The sequence below is a fragment of the Neomonachus schauinslandi genome, chromosome 15 (genome assembly GCF_002201575.2).
Source record: "Neomonachus schauinslandi chromosome 15, ASM220157v2, whole genome shotgun sequence".
NCBI classification, from domain to species: Eukaryota; Metazoa; Chordata; class Mammalia; order Carnivora; family Phocidae; genus Neomonachus; species Neomonachus schauinslandi.
In genome coordinates this window covers 28,638,984-28,652,144 of record NC_058417.1, presented here as the reverse complement: position 1 = coordinate 28,652,144, position 13,161 = coordinate 28,638,984, and the positions used below count along the sequence as shown (strand labels likewise).

At 53.6% G+C, this 13,161-nt stretch overlaps 1 protein-coding gene across 1 annotated transcript in view; it reads left to right on the top strand.

Moving 5' to 3' along the window:
- The window catches only part of AKAP1 (A-kinase anchoring protein 1), a 31,930-nt gene extending 21,343 nt beyond the window's left edge, over positions 1–10,587 (top strand). Inside the window, exons 3-11 of the mRNA XM_021704582.2 lie at positions 1,489–1,622; positions 3,212–3,338; positions 3,934–4,061; positions 5,900–6,077; positions 7,499–7,649; positions 8,105–8,172; positions 9,459–9,532; positions 9,767–9,829; positions 10,408–10,587. Of these exons, the coding sequence (XP_021560257.1) occupies positions 1,489–1,622; positions 3,212–3,338; positions 3,934–4,061; positions 5,900–6,077; positions 7,499–7,649; positions 8,105–8,172; positions 9,459–9,532; positions 9,767–9,829; positions 10,408–10,482 (998 nt within the window). The 3' untranslated portion in view covers positions 10,483–10,587. The remainder of the gene's footprint in view (positions 1–1,488; positions 1,623–3,211; positions 3,339–3,933; positions 4,062–5,899; positions 6,078–7,498; positions 7,650–8,104; positions 8,173–9,458; positions 9,533–9,766; positions 9,830–10,407) is intronic.
- Positions 10,588–13,161: the final 2,574 nt, after the last annotated feature.

The following is a 13,161-nucleotide window of genomic DNA, read 5'->3' as shown; positions in this document are numbered from 1 at the left end:
TAGAATGTTTTTGTTTTTTTAAAGCTCTTAAAATGGGTAAACAAAAATTTTTCTAAGAATGAAGGAATTTCCCTTTATCCGCTGGCCCTCAGCTGAATTAAGCCCGTCAGCCATGTCCTGCCACCTGTAGATGGATCGTGGCAGCTACGCAGGTGTGGCGAAGGCCTGGAGTTGAGGCCTCACGGGAGAGCAGGCTGATGGTCGGGAGGTATAGGGACAACAGATAGGAGGCTGGCGGTACCATTCACTCGGCACTCCGGCGGGCAAAGCGCAGGCTCCTGCCTCCCTGGGATATGCACCTGAGCGTGCACAGCCCTGCCTGTGCTTGAGGAAGTTGAAACCAAGGGGGCCTGCGGACCAGCAGCTAAGGAAGCTGGCTGCGAGGGCGGCCTGCTAGAGTCCCTCATGGTCTGAGCCACCTCTGGGCGTCCCTGGGGTGACCCATATCGGTCAGTCCTGTTCTGTCCGGAAGAGGCTGGGGCCCCTGATGTTGAGGGACAAGGTTACTCTGAAGGTGACTCGTCCTTAGCTGGGGACGGAATCTGCATCCAGACAGTACATGCATTGCTTGGCAAAAGATTATGTCCAGGGTCTGGAGAAACCATGTGGATAGTAACCTAATTAGTAGAATCTCAGGAGCGATCTATTTCTGGCCGTTAAGTCGTCCGTATTTAAGCCAGAATCCTTCCTCTTGAGCTGGTCTGGACCCGTGTTTTTCTGGGATAGCCCCTCCGGCACACTCTTGAGTGGGAGTGGAGCAGACCTCATCGATGCCAGGGTCCTGCTTCCTGCTCTGTCTGGGGCATGAACTTCAGCCCAGTCTTTTGATCGGGGGTAAAGACCCACCGTGAGTCCAGAAGAGCACTCAGAGTTGCACAAGTCAGGCCTAAGCAGAGGGAGAGAGGGGGCCTCCTTCCTTCATCTACTTCCAGTAGGGCCCCGGGGCAGGATAAGAATGGGGCCCTCAGACAAGCCCGCAAGGGAGGACTCTTCTAGCTCTGCTTGACCAAAGTTCACCATCCGTGAGCCCCGGCCGGGGGCCGTGGGGGACTAGAGTCCCTTGGTGTTGAGGGGCTGGTGCGGTTGGAGGGGCGTGGGCCAGTTGTGACTGGCGGTGGCTGTGGAGGCCAGCCCTGCCGGCCGGCTCCGGGGACCGTGTGGACCTGTTGGCCCGCTCGCCCACCCTGTGGACCCCCCTTCCCAGCTCACCACTTGTCCCTGCTCCAGCAGCTGTGGCTGGGCGTGGCCGCCAGTTCAGCAGGTGGGGCTGTGAGTGACAGGCTAAAATTAGGTGTATCTACACCCCCAGTCCTCCTTTCATCGGGGTTGTTCTAAGCCTTCTAGATTTCGGGTTGACAGTCACCTGCCAAGCTTGAGGAGGGGGTGTGGGGCGGGGGCCTCCTGGGAATGTGGATTTGGGAGTTGTGCGTTTTTGACTGCTCTTAGCTGGTGTCTGGGTGTCTGTGCATGCTGCTTCCTCCCCTGCAGGCTCGGACGGGAACAGCATGGACTCAGTGGATGGCTGCTGTGGCCCCAGGAAGACTGACAGTTTCCAGAACGCCCAAGCCGGCTCCAGTCCTAAGAAGGTGGACCTCATCATCTGGGAGATCGAGGTGCCCAAGGTAAGGGCTGCAAGTTCCATGTTCCCTCAGGCCCAGGGTCATCGGGCTTAGCGGGGAGGGACAGTAAACCCGAAGCAGCCCCTGAGCAAGCCAGAGGCTGGAGGGAAAGGGGGGGGGCCACACTCTACCAGGGCCCGGAGAGCTTCCTGCAATGTGGAGCTCCCACAGCTGCCTTCAGGGGGGGGGGACTTGTTCTCATCTCCTTGAAACTCACAGGCTACTCACTCTCCCCCTGGGGCTTCCTCGTGTGCGCTGGAGCTCCCATCTGTTTGGAGATGCTAGCAAAAACCAGACTGAGGACATGGGCTAGGTGGGAGTCCCTTCGCCGTGCTCTGCTCTAAAGCTCCCCAACGCAAAGTATATTTGATAATTGGGCATATTTCGGAGAGCTTGAAAAGTATAGACCTGTATGAAGAGAATAACAAGCTTCTCTAATCTCACCCCCGGGAGTGACTGAAGACGGGTGTTTCCTTCTCGTCTTGCACCCTGTGGTTTTTAAACAAAACTGAGATGATGTTGGTTTAATTAATGCTTTTAAATATTTAACAATTTAATTTTCCTGTGTTATTCTTTGAAAATATGATTTTAACTGCATTATTCATTGTGTGAATGCCAGTTTACTTCACCAGTCTTCAAATCCAGGGTACCAAAGTGGTTTCGAGCTTCTTGCTGTTCTAACTTAACAATTTTATTAGCTTGATCTTGATGTTTATTGCTGGGGCTCAGAAATAATTGGCCAGCTGAATTCTCCTGGGCACTTAGCTCCCTGCCACCGTGGAGACTTGGCTTGGTTTGAACTCTGGGTCAGGCAGGCTGCTTTGACCCCGGGGTGCTGGCTCCCTTGGGGTTTTCTTCCCGCCGTGACCCTGAGAGCCATTGTACCCTCTTTTCCAGTGGTTACAAAGGGCACGGGCAGGCAGCTCTGGGTGCAGTGCGACCGTGTCCCTGGGGGCTCTGCTGGGGTGGGTCATTTGGGATTGTCTCAGAGCCTATCTTACTTACATCATGGCTAAGTTGGGCTTCTTCTGTCTGCCTTGAGCTCTTGGCACGCTGGGCACTTCTGCAGGCCTCATGCTCCAGAGGCTCTGGGCCACTGTCAATTGGCAGCAGAAGCCCAAGGGTTCTTTCTTTGACTTTTATTTTCGAATGGACCCTCTTTATCTTCGAACCCGGATAGACTTGAGGAGGTGGAGGAGTCGTAAATCGACCCTTGTGCTGGTGAAACCTCTCCTAGTATAGATTTGGGAGGAGAAGATGCTGGCTTTGCAGCTTTCTGGATGTGGGCCACATTGTCGGGGAAGAAATGGGAACTGCTGAGAATGGGAGCCAGACTGTAGTTCAGCCACTTAGTAGCTGTGTGATGTTGGGTGAGTTACTTAGCCCCTTTGAGCTTGTTAACTTCATCTGTAAAATGGTGATAAAAGTATCTGTTTCAGAGCTAAGCGCTCAGAACAGTGGCAGATGACTGCTGGCATCTTGACAGTTAATGGTATGTTTGAGCTTGACCTTGTGTAAAACAAAGGTAGGTCTTTGGGAACATAGGGAATTGGTTTCCCATTAACACCCCCAGTTGTCTCTTTCTCTCTCAGCACTTAGTTGGTCGGCTAATTGGCAAGCAGGGGCGGTATGTGAGTTTTCTGAAGCAAACATCTGGTGCCAAGATCTACATCTCAACCCTGCCTTACACTCAGAACATCCAGATCTGCCACATAGAAGGTCAGTGGCAGCTGCTGGCTTGGGTTTCATTGTCTTCCCTGAAATGTAAAGCATTTGAGTCCCAATTATTCCCCTTTTGGAATCTTAAGTCTCCGAATAGAAAACCCTGCTCATCCCAGGTGAAGGGAACGTGGGGCGGTGGGGAGAGGGGGGGTCTTCCTTTAGCTCTCCTCTCCTGTTCAGCTACCTGAAGGAGCCTCGGCTCCCTCCCCCAGATCTTCTGTCCAGGAGAGGTGTGGGCACTCAGATGGGCAGGCTGGGGGGCCTGGGTTTAGAGTGCCTGCTGCCTCACGTGGCTCCCTCGCAGAGCAGAACGTGGTTGCCCTCTGGCCGGTGAGGGTTGGGCCTTTCCCATCTGCTAGCCTCCTCTTGCATTCAGAGCATGGACACAGCGGCAGAGGTGGCACTGGAAAGGTCAGTGGGTTTCAAGCCTCTTTAGATGCCTTTCTTCTTAAGGCGAAACTTCTAGCTTTTTGGCTCCGTAAAGATACACGTGAACTCTAGGAAAACTCCTGCGGAGTGGGGCATGTGCGGGAGTTTGGTTTTGAAGTTTGTCATACCCACTGTGACTCTCCTGCCTTTACCCCCCGTTTAGGTTCTCAGCATCATGTAGACAAAGCACTGAACTTGATTGGGAAGAAGTTCAAAGAACTGAACCTCACCAATATCTATGCCCCGCCCCTGCCGTCACTGGCACTGCCTTCTCTTCCAGTGACTTCCTGGGTGAGCATGCGCCTGGGAGACCGGACCAGACCAGACGTTCTTGTCTCCCTGTCACTCCAGTCTGCCCCAGATAAGAAACTCCCAAGACCGTGGGCCCAGAAGGGCAAGAGCTTGTTGATGCCTGTGACCTCTCACCTCTGGCCACCTCTGGTCAGTTGGTTCTGCTTCTAGCCTGCGTTCTCTGCGGCTGGGCTCTGGGGCTGAGGTGCTGGTACAAAGCCAGACTACCTCTGTCCCCACTTAGAAGGACCATTCTCCTCGGGCTCTTGACACCCGGGCACCTTTTGTGTTTTCAAGGCATTTGCCTAGAAAGGATTATAGTCTATCCAGGAGACTTGGTGCACCCAGACTGGCTTGGTGATGTGTCCAGAGTCCCAGGCTAACACCTCTGAGGCCTGGATGGGACCCACCTTTGTGGGCCTGGATGGGCTTGGAGTGGGTCCTTGTGTTCCTTACTCCTAGTTCAGCCAGGTCTAGTGGAGGCACTGGTGAAGGATTCCCTTCCCCTTCTCCTTCCCTCTCACGGGAGGTACCTAGATTATAAAGGAGCAGACATTCTCCCCACTTGACCCTGGGATCCAGGTGGCTCTTTGGAGGTTGCTCCTGGAGATTGGCAGGAGGGGAAGCTGACATCTTGGGGCCTCTGTGTGCTGGGGTCTCTGGGGTCTCTGGGGCCTATCACGCAAGATCCTGCAGCATGCCTCCAGCTCTGTTTGAGCCTTCTCTCCCTGGTAGAAGAATTGTAGGGTTCTGTAGGCTAGAGATGATGACGGCACTTCACACGTGGGCTGAATGTGCTGCTTTAGGAAAATTGTCTCCCTGGTGTTGGTTTGGGAGGGTTGACTTCTTGGTTCTAAATCTTGCCCCCTCCAAAGATGCTTGTGCCGTGGCGGGGAGGGATGGGTGTCCAGTTACTTTCATGCTTTACTTCTGAATGCTAGCATTTTTTTCCCCAGCAGGCTTGGACCAGACCCACTCTTTACTTTAAATAATTGAGCGGCTGGGATGGCTTCCTTCCCTTGTTCTCTGTGTGGCTTGGTGGAACTGGAGAGGAGATCCCAGGTGTCTTTCAACCAGCTGCACTCGGGGGAGGTGGGGAGGTCAGGACTCTTAGCCAGAGGCCCAGCCACCTGACTGGAAGGTGGCCTCAACATCTTCCTGTGTCCAGGGCACCTAGATGTTGCCTGTAACTTGGCATCAGGAAAACTAGTGTCTAGGGACAAGTCATTTTGAGATCAGTCTTGGCCTCTGCCAGGGCCTTTAATGTTGGGCCTGGCCACTGAGCAAACCTACATTCCAAATCCCAGAGTGGGGATGAGTTGGGAGGTCTGTGGAGTGCAGAGAGGAGGAGACAGGATGACTCAGACTGTTGGATTCTTGCTGGCAGGAAAGCAGAGTAGAGGGATCCTGCCGGACTTAGAGCTCCTGGGGTCAGCTGCAGGGCCCAGGTTGCTGGCTGACAGGCCTGGGGCCTGCCCACCTCTTACTCTCTGCTGGCTTGTTCTCTGTGGCCCCTCATTCCCTTGCTTCAAGAGAGGCTCCTGCCCAGGCCCCTGCAAAGTATCCACAGCTGGCTCCTCCCTGCCCAGCCCCGGGACGAGGCCGCCTCTAGAGGTTACTCTTGGCATTGCAGGACAAGGGCCGCTGGAGTACGCCTTCCATGGCTGAAGTAGTTGACCTTGGGCTTCTGCCATTTGGGTGCCATGTTGCTTTGGGCTGCCACGCCCTTTTCAGAGATGTGCCAGCTCAGAGGTTTGCCCTGGGGCCTCCGGGCTTACCTCAAACCTGAGAAGAGAAGGATCGCTGCAGTGCCTGCTGCCCCTTCCCCTTCCCTACAGCTCATGCTCCCTGATGGCGTCACTGTGGAGGTGATCGTGGTCAACCAGGTCAACGCCGGGCACCTGTTTGTGCAGCAGCACACGCACCCTACCTTCCACGCACTGCGTAGCCTGGACCAGCAGATGTACCTATGTTACTCTCAGCCCGGAATCCCCACCTTGCCCACCCCGGTGGAAAGTAAGTGCTGCCCGGGCCTCCGCTGGGGAGCCTTGGGCTCTGGCCAGGCCAGGGGGAGGAGTTTTGGGAGTGGCCTATTCTTCCTTTGGTCTTGACCCGGGAGGAGGGTGTTCTGGGATCCTTCACATGAACAGCATCCCTGAGTTCTTGCCATCAGTGTGGAGTTAGTCTGGGCTGAGTTTCCCAGCTTTCCTAATGGGAATGGTCTTTCCACTGGCATGACAGAGTCCCATGGCATTGGGGTGGATTTTTGACACATGAGTTCAGATCCTAGCTCTGCCATTTATCTGTTGAATGGGGGCGATGCCCACTTGTTTCAGGAATCAGGGTTGGATGTATGTGTGTTATATGTAAAGTACCTGATCCAGATGATGGTTCTCGGAGACGCTCCCTGAGAGCAGTAGGCCCTGCTGTGGGGTGTCTCACCTCCATGTGACCGATGAGAAAACAGGCTCTCAAGTCAGATGGCTGGCCCAGGTGATACCTGAGCACGAACTGGGCTCTAAACTCCGTTGTGCTTTGGAGTCTATGCTTTATCACTTTTTCTTATTGCTCTTGTTGGCAAGAATCCAATGTCAGAACATCTCTTCACCCACCCCTAGCAGGGACTCCTACCGTGGAGCACCCTGATGGGCTTTTAAGGATTTAGGGAAACCTTTGTAGCAGAAATAAGGATTTAATTGTCATCAGAGTCTCTTAACGTTGCTTCAGTCCATCAGTGAGGACCAAACTGGGGTCTAAGAGGACTGAACCAGGGGCTCCCTTTAAGGGTCAGGGTGAGGACATGGTGTGGTCAGCTCTGTGTGCAGGCGCTCACCCCGTAGTTCCATGTGTCCTGCCCCTGCTGCCGTGGGGCGGGGTAGGTGACTGCTGGTGCACTTGCTTCCTGGCCTTGGCTGCCTGGGAGGCCTGTGTTCTTGGCGCCTTCCTGAAGCAAAGGCTAGAAGAGGCGGCCTTAAGCCTACGGGTCCTCTTCTGATCATTTAAGAGTCACCATGGGCCGGAACAGGCTAACAAGATCTGCTGCACTTGGGAGGTTCTTAATTTTTTCTGGGACTTTCCCTTAAGAATATAAGTCCCCCTTCCCTGAGTTTTGGATTTTACTTGGTTCCTTCTGGTCAGTCCTTGTTCATCTCAGGCTTTAGTAGGCTTCAGAGTAAATGGATCTGGAAGAATGCTTTTTGGTCTAGAGAGCTTTTGGGTGGCATACATGGGAGGCCAGATTTCCCACGTCCAGGTCCTTCCCTCGGCGCCGGTCTTGGGCTCCAGGGCAGCTTTGGAGGCTCCTGGCTATTTCCTGGCCCTGTAGGGGCACAGGCCTCTGAGAAGTAACGTGGGGAGGTGGGTAGCATCGACCGGGGTGACCCTTGGTGCCCTGCCCTAGGCCAGAAGTATCCACACGCTCTCTTCCCGACCTGCAGTAACGGTCATCTGCGCTGCCCCCGGCGTGGACGGTGCTTGGTGGCGAGCCCAAGTGGTGGCCTCCTATGAGGAAAGCAATGAAGTGGAGATCCGCTACGTGGACTACGGTGGATACAAGAGAGTGAAAGTGGATGCGCTCCGGCAGATCCGGTGGGTCCGCACTCCTCAGACATGCACACACCCCGTGTGTTGGGATGTGGGATTACTGCAGAGCTGGCTCAGTTTTACCAAGCCTGGGACATAGGTTGACTCTTCTGCTGCCTACTCGGGTTTAGCAGAGTCTGATAGAAACAGACTGCACTACTTGCCTCAGCTAGAAAGGCCTGTCTTGTGGCAGAGGTCCCCCAAGTATCCTAGGGCAGAAGTGAAGCAGGCTTCTCTCTGGGAGCTTGGTGCCAGGAGTCCCTCTGAGGTCAGCTGCTGCAGCGGGAGGCCTGCATTCAGGCATGCTGGGAGCTGCGGCCTGCTCCCCGTCGTGTATGCCTTGGCTTGGCTTCGTCTTGGGTTTGCTGAGGGCTCACAGCGCTAAAGCACAAAGTAAATACTGGCCTGAAACGGAATCAGCCTTCAGGTTCATAAACAGTGTTCCTCCCTTGCCTTTCTAGATCTGACTTTGTGACTCTGCCATTCCAGGGAGCAGAGGTTCTTCTGGACAGCGTGATGCCCTTGTCAGGTAACAGATGGGGCCCCTGGCAAGGTGGGAACCGTGGTTGAGAGTAGGTCTTTCTCCCTGAGAGCCTTCGTTTGTGCCCGGAGGACTTAGGCTAACACAGCTTGCGGCCTCGGTCAGAGTTTGACTGGATGGGTCTGCGCCGAGGCCCAAGGACGTGTCTCTCTAACAAATACTCAGCTGATGCCACCAGTGCTGCTGGCCTATGGACCACCCTTCCAGGGCCACCGTTCTGGACTTTCCCCAGGCCACCAGCTTGGAGAGGTTTCTAACACAGGATGTAGCTGAGAGGCAGGGTCCTAGCATCCACGGCCGAGGGTAGGTGTGGAGGCATGCAGCACTGCTCGGCTGGGCCTCTGCCCCTGGGGCACCGTGGGGACCGTGCTGACACTCACGGGTGTGGTATCCTAGACTGACCCCGTCCCCAGACGGAGGGGACTAGCGGAGTGATCTGGGCAAGGTGGCCTTGCCGGTTTTCTAAACTCTTTGGAAAATGGGATGGTATCTGTCCTTCGGGGTGGCTGAAGGAATTACATAAACCCAGGAACTGGTATGTGGACAGTGGTCAAGTTGCAGCTGCCCATGATGTGGAATTTGGTATTTGGAGGTGATAGTCCGCTCGTCTTGTTCTGGTCTGCAACCGGGACGTGCGCTAGAGGTCCTGCTGGCTCGCTGCAGTCCGGGCCGCCCGAGCGCTGGGTGACAGCCTCCTTCTGTTTTCCTGTATTGCTCTTGTGTGGTCCCCTCCATTTCTGTCCATCTCTGCGGTCTGTCTAAGCGCAGCTGCAGCGCTCCCTCCTCCGCCAGGCCCTCCCCAGACCTTTGTGACCCTGCCTCTCCATCTGTGCCGCCTCTTGCCTCGGCTCTGTGCTTGTGCCGAAGTGTGTAAGGCGACGGAGATTGCCGCCCCGTGCCCTGCCCACTAGCGGGGGACTGCCCATGCCGTGCTCTGTGGCCCCACCTTCGTCAGGTGTCACTGGAGGAAGGTTCAGCCCGGGCAGCGCCCGGATTAGGTGGTGGTGGCGGCGGCGGCAGTGTTCCCCTTGAAGGCAGAGTTTCTGTCCCTTTGCTCCTGTCCCCTGGCAGCAACCTGTAGCAGAGCCCCTGTGAGTGTGCCCACTTAGAGCCCCGCAGAGGCCTGGCCTCCGTTCCTGCCACAGGTGGCTCTTCCAGACGGTTCCCCAGTCCCTGGCAGCATCTGCTCGGAAAACCCCTGGAAGCTGTGTGAGCGACAAGGATGTTTTGCCTCCGTGAAAGCCTAAATGCTGCTTTTCTTTTTCCTTTTAAAGATGATGACCACTTTTCACCTGAAGCAGATGCAGCCATGAGCGAGATGACCGGAAACACAGCGCTCCTGGCTCAGGTGTGTGCCTGGGAGGCGGGCAGGCTGGCCAGGGTCTGTCTGAGGAGCCTCCTGCCTGGCTTTTGGGCAGTGCCTCCCGGCCTCTTACCAAGCATCTTGGATTCTTGGCAACTGACCTTTGAATTCCTTTCTCCTTTGTGGCTGGGGCCCTGGGTTGGCCAGCAGTGTTTAACGAGGGGTGCGTGCGCGGGGGGAGCTTTTAAACATGCTTGCTTTCTTCTGTTGTTTTTCTAGGTGACAAGTTACAGTCCAACTGGCCTTCCTCTCATTCAGCTCTGGAGTGTGGTTGGAAATGAAGTAAGTTCTGTTCTTTTCCTTTAAGTTATTGGCCAGTAGTCATGGATTGATTGGGAGCTGATTCTGCCGTTGTGTCCTCTTGAGCTAATCAGAGGATGTAACTATAGACCAGTGCACACCCCTCCCCCCCCCCAACCGGGACATTTAGCAATGTCTGGAGACATTTTTTTGGTTGCCCCAGTCAGGGGTAGCGATGCTGGTGGCATCTGACAGGTAGAGGCCGGGGAGTGCTGCTAAATCTCCCACAGTGCACAGGACAGGCCCCACGACAAAATGTCAGTGGTCCTTCCTGGACCTAGGCCTTTCTGGACCTTGTGTCCACTGGGTTTTCCCCACCCCATTTCATGGTGTTAACGCTTAGATTTCTTTAGTGTACTGAAAAGCCCGCCTTCATGCCGACAAAACATTCAGTAAATGACCCCATTGGCCTAGAAGAGTCCTGTCCCCCACCCCCCACTTCTCTGGTACCTGTGGTGTGCAGTGGTCATCTGGGACTGAGAGAGGGAGAACCCTCGTTGGCCTGACAGCTGGCCCCGAGGTGCAGTGGGTAAAGCTCTCAAGGGAACTTTGTTTTCTAGGCGGTGTTGATAAACCGGTCGCTGGTGGAGCGAGGCCTTGCTCAGTGGGTAGACAGCTACTACGCGAGCCTCTGACCCCCGTCCCCCACAGACGCTTCTGGAGTCTTTATACACTGTTGAAATTGGGCTTGGCGCTGAGGCAAAGACGTTACATCAGAATAACAAACGTTATCTTCCCCAGAAGGTCGTCTTTTCTTTTTTTCACACTGTAGTCATGTTGAGAAGTCTCCTCTCTCAGACAAGGAAGGAACCATGGGTTCTTTCAAAGCCATAGGATGGTGTTTAACAAGCCAGTCAGTTTAGCCTGGTTCCAAGCCTTTAAAAAAAAAAAAAAAAAGTGAAAGTAAAACTGTCTCAACCAGGTTGTCCTCTACCACCTCTGTTCCCGTCTTCCTTCCCACCTCCTCCCCTCATTCAGAACCAAACCAACCGCAGCAGACAGGCCAAGGGATGTGTTGCCTGAGAGGGTTTCTTTTCCTTCAAAATCTTTCTTCAGGGAGCAAGACATGAAATCACTAATTGGTATTGATTACTTGTACAGCTTACGTCAACGAATTTATGATGTTTAACCAGTTTTTATAAACTTCATCTAGGTCCTAGGAAGGCAGACTTTTTAATGCGTATGTAAATATGAAGCAGTCAGACCTCCGGCCTTGGCCGGTGGGGGAGGGCAATGGTTATCTTGCCAAGCCTGGTTGTAATTTGTAACCATTTTCTATTTGTGCAAACTCTGTAAATATATGTTTAAAAAAATGTAATATTTTGTATAAGATACACTGGAGAACAAAGGGAACTGAAGATTTTTCCACACCACACATATCAGTGAGCCGCCCCGCGGGCCCTTGCGGCTTTCAGCACATCGGACAGGGCGACTGTAGGGTAGAGATTGTGAGCGGGGATTTTTTTTTTTCCTGTACAAATTTGTTAAAAAAAAAAAAATCAACTCATTTGAATTACCTTCCTGTGGTGTGTTTGATTCTTTTTTTAGATTGGCTTTTAGCATTGTGCCGACATAAGAAAGTAACTTAATATAAATCTTGAACTGTATACATTGTAGCTTTGAGTCCATTTCTTCCAGGGTGAGAGGGTTGGGGTGGGGAGTGAGGTGGTGGTGAGTGTGGAGGGGCCCTGTCTAAAGGAGCCCCTTTAGCCAGAAATTTCCATTTTTTCCCTCTCCTTGCCCCACAAGGTGGCAGCCAAGCTTCCTCCGGCTTCCCCTAGTGCCTCAGATAGCCAGGCCTGAGTTTAAAGCACTGATTTCCACAGTTCTTTGGGTGTTCTCAATCGATCTTTGAAGTTATGTCATCTGTTGCGGTGCTAGGAACAATATATGCCTACATGGGGAGAGCAGAGTGAAGTTTTGATTTTTTAAAGATTTATTTATTATTATTATTTTTTAAAGATTTTTATTTATTTATTTGACAGACAGTGAGAGCAGGAACACAGCAGGGGGAGTGGGAGAGGGAGGAGCAGGCTCCCTGCCAAGCAGGGAGCCCGATGTGGGACTGGATCCCAGGACCCTGGGATCATGACCTGAGCCGAAGGCAGACGCTTAACGACTGAGCCACCCAGGCACCCCTAAAGATTTATTTTACAGAGAGGTTGTGCTCACAGGAGGGAGGGGCAGGGGAAGAGGGAGAGAGAGAAAGGATCTTAAGTAGATGCCCTGCTGAGCACGGGGCCCAACATGGGGCTCGAGATTATGACCTGAGCGGAAATCAAGGGTCTGCTGCTTGACTGATTGAGCCACCCAGGCGCCCCAGAATAACATTCTGATTTAACAGACCCTCCACGGCAAAGGCAGGCTTGGGCCCTTTGGTCTGTGTCTTGGAGCTTACCCCCCTTCCCCCACCACCGGGGTTTCTGGAGAGTGGAGGCTGCCCAAGGTTCCTTCACACTGAAGGAATCTTCCCACAGAGCTGCAGCCACTCTCCCCGGCCGTGGGTAACGAGTGGTTAACAGACTGTTTCCCTCATCTGTAGGATCAGATCATGGGACCAACCTCAAGGCAATGAAGCAAAATCATGGGAGTGTCCCCTGCTCATACAGAGCTTGGCCCAGGGCAAGCTCTTAGGATGAGCAGCTCCGACCCCATAAGTCCCAGCAGTAATTGGCAGTGACATTGGCCAGCTTGGGTTACACCCAGTCTCAGCTTTTTCTGTACAACTCTATCACTGGAGCAGACAAGGGTGTGCGGGAGCCTTCAAGCCAGTTTGGGGAGAGTCGCAAAGCCTAGTGTGCAGATTTGGCCTTTGGGAGCTATTGAAAGGTTTTAATGGAGGGAGCCACAGAATTCTGGTGCCTGGTGGGGGACAGGGTGGTCCAGACAAGATAAGGGCTTCCAGTGAGACAGCTCCTGGGGTGATGGGTCAGGATCCCTTGGACAAGGCCCCCAGGATTGGGGAAGATGGGCTTTGGGGATGAGGAGGTGAGCTGCTCAGGGCTTATAGTCATAGCCTTCAGGGATGGGTCCCTTTAAGGAGGTTTTGATATATGGGAGTAAAGTGAGTTTAGAGGTTGGTGAAGGTCATGTACTCTTTGAATTAACCCTTCTCAGATTACAGAGTTCGGAAAAAAGTTGATTTTGACCATTTTGCTGGTAATCTTGTTCTTATGGAGGGGTAGGCTTATGGAGGTCCTCACTCCCCCATTCTGGACGTCAGTCCTCTGAGCCAGTGTATTTTAGATATCTGCTCTGAGTTAACTGGGCCATCCAGGGGGATGGCTTAAGTATGACTTTGAAAACTCATGGTC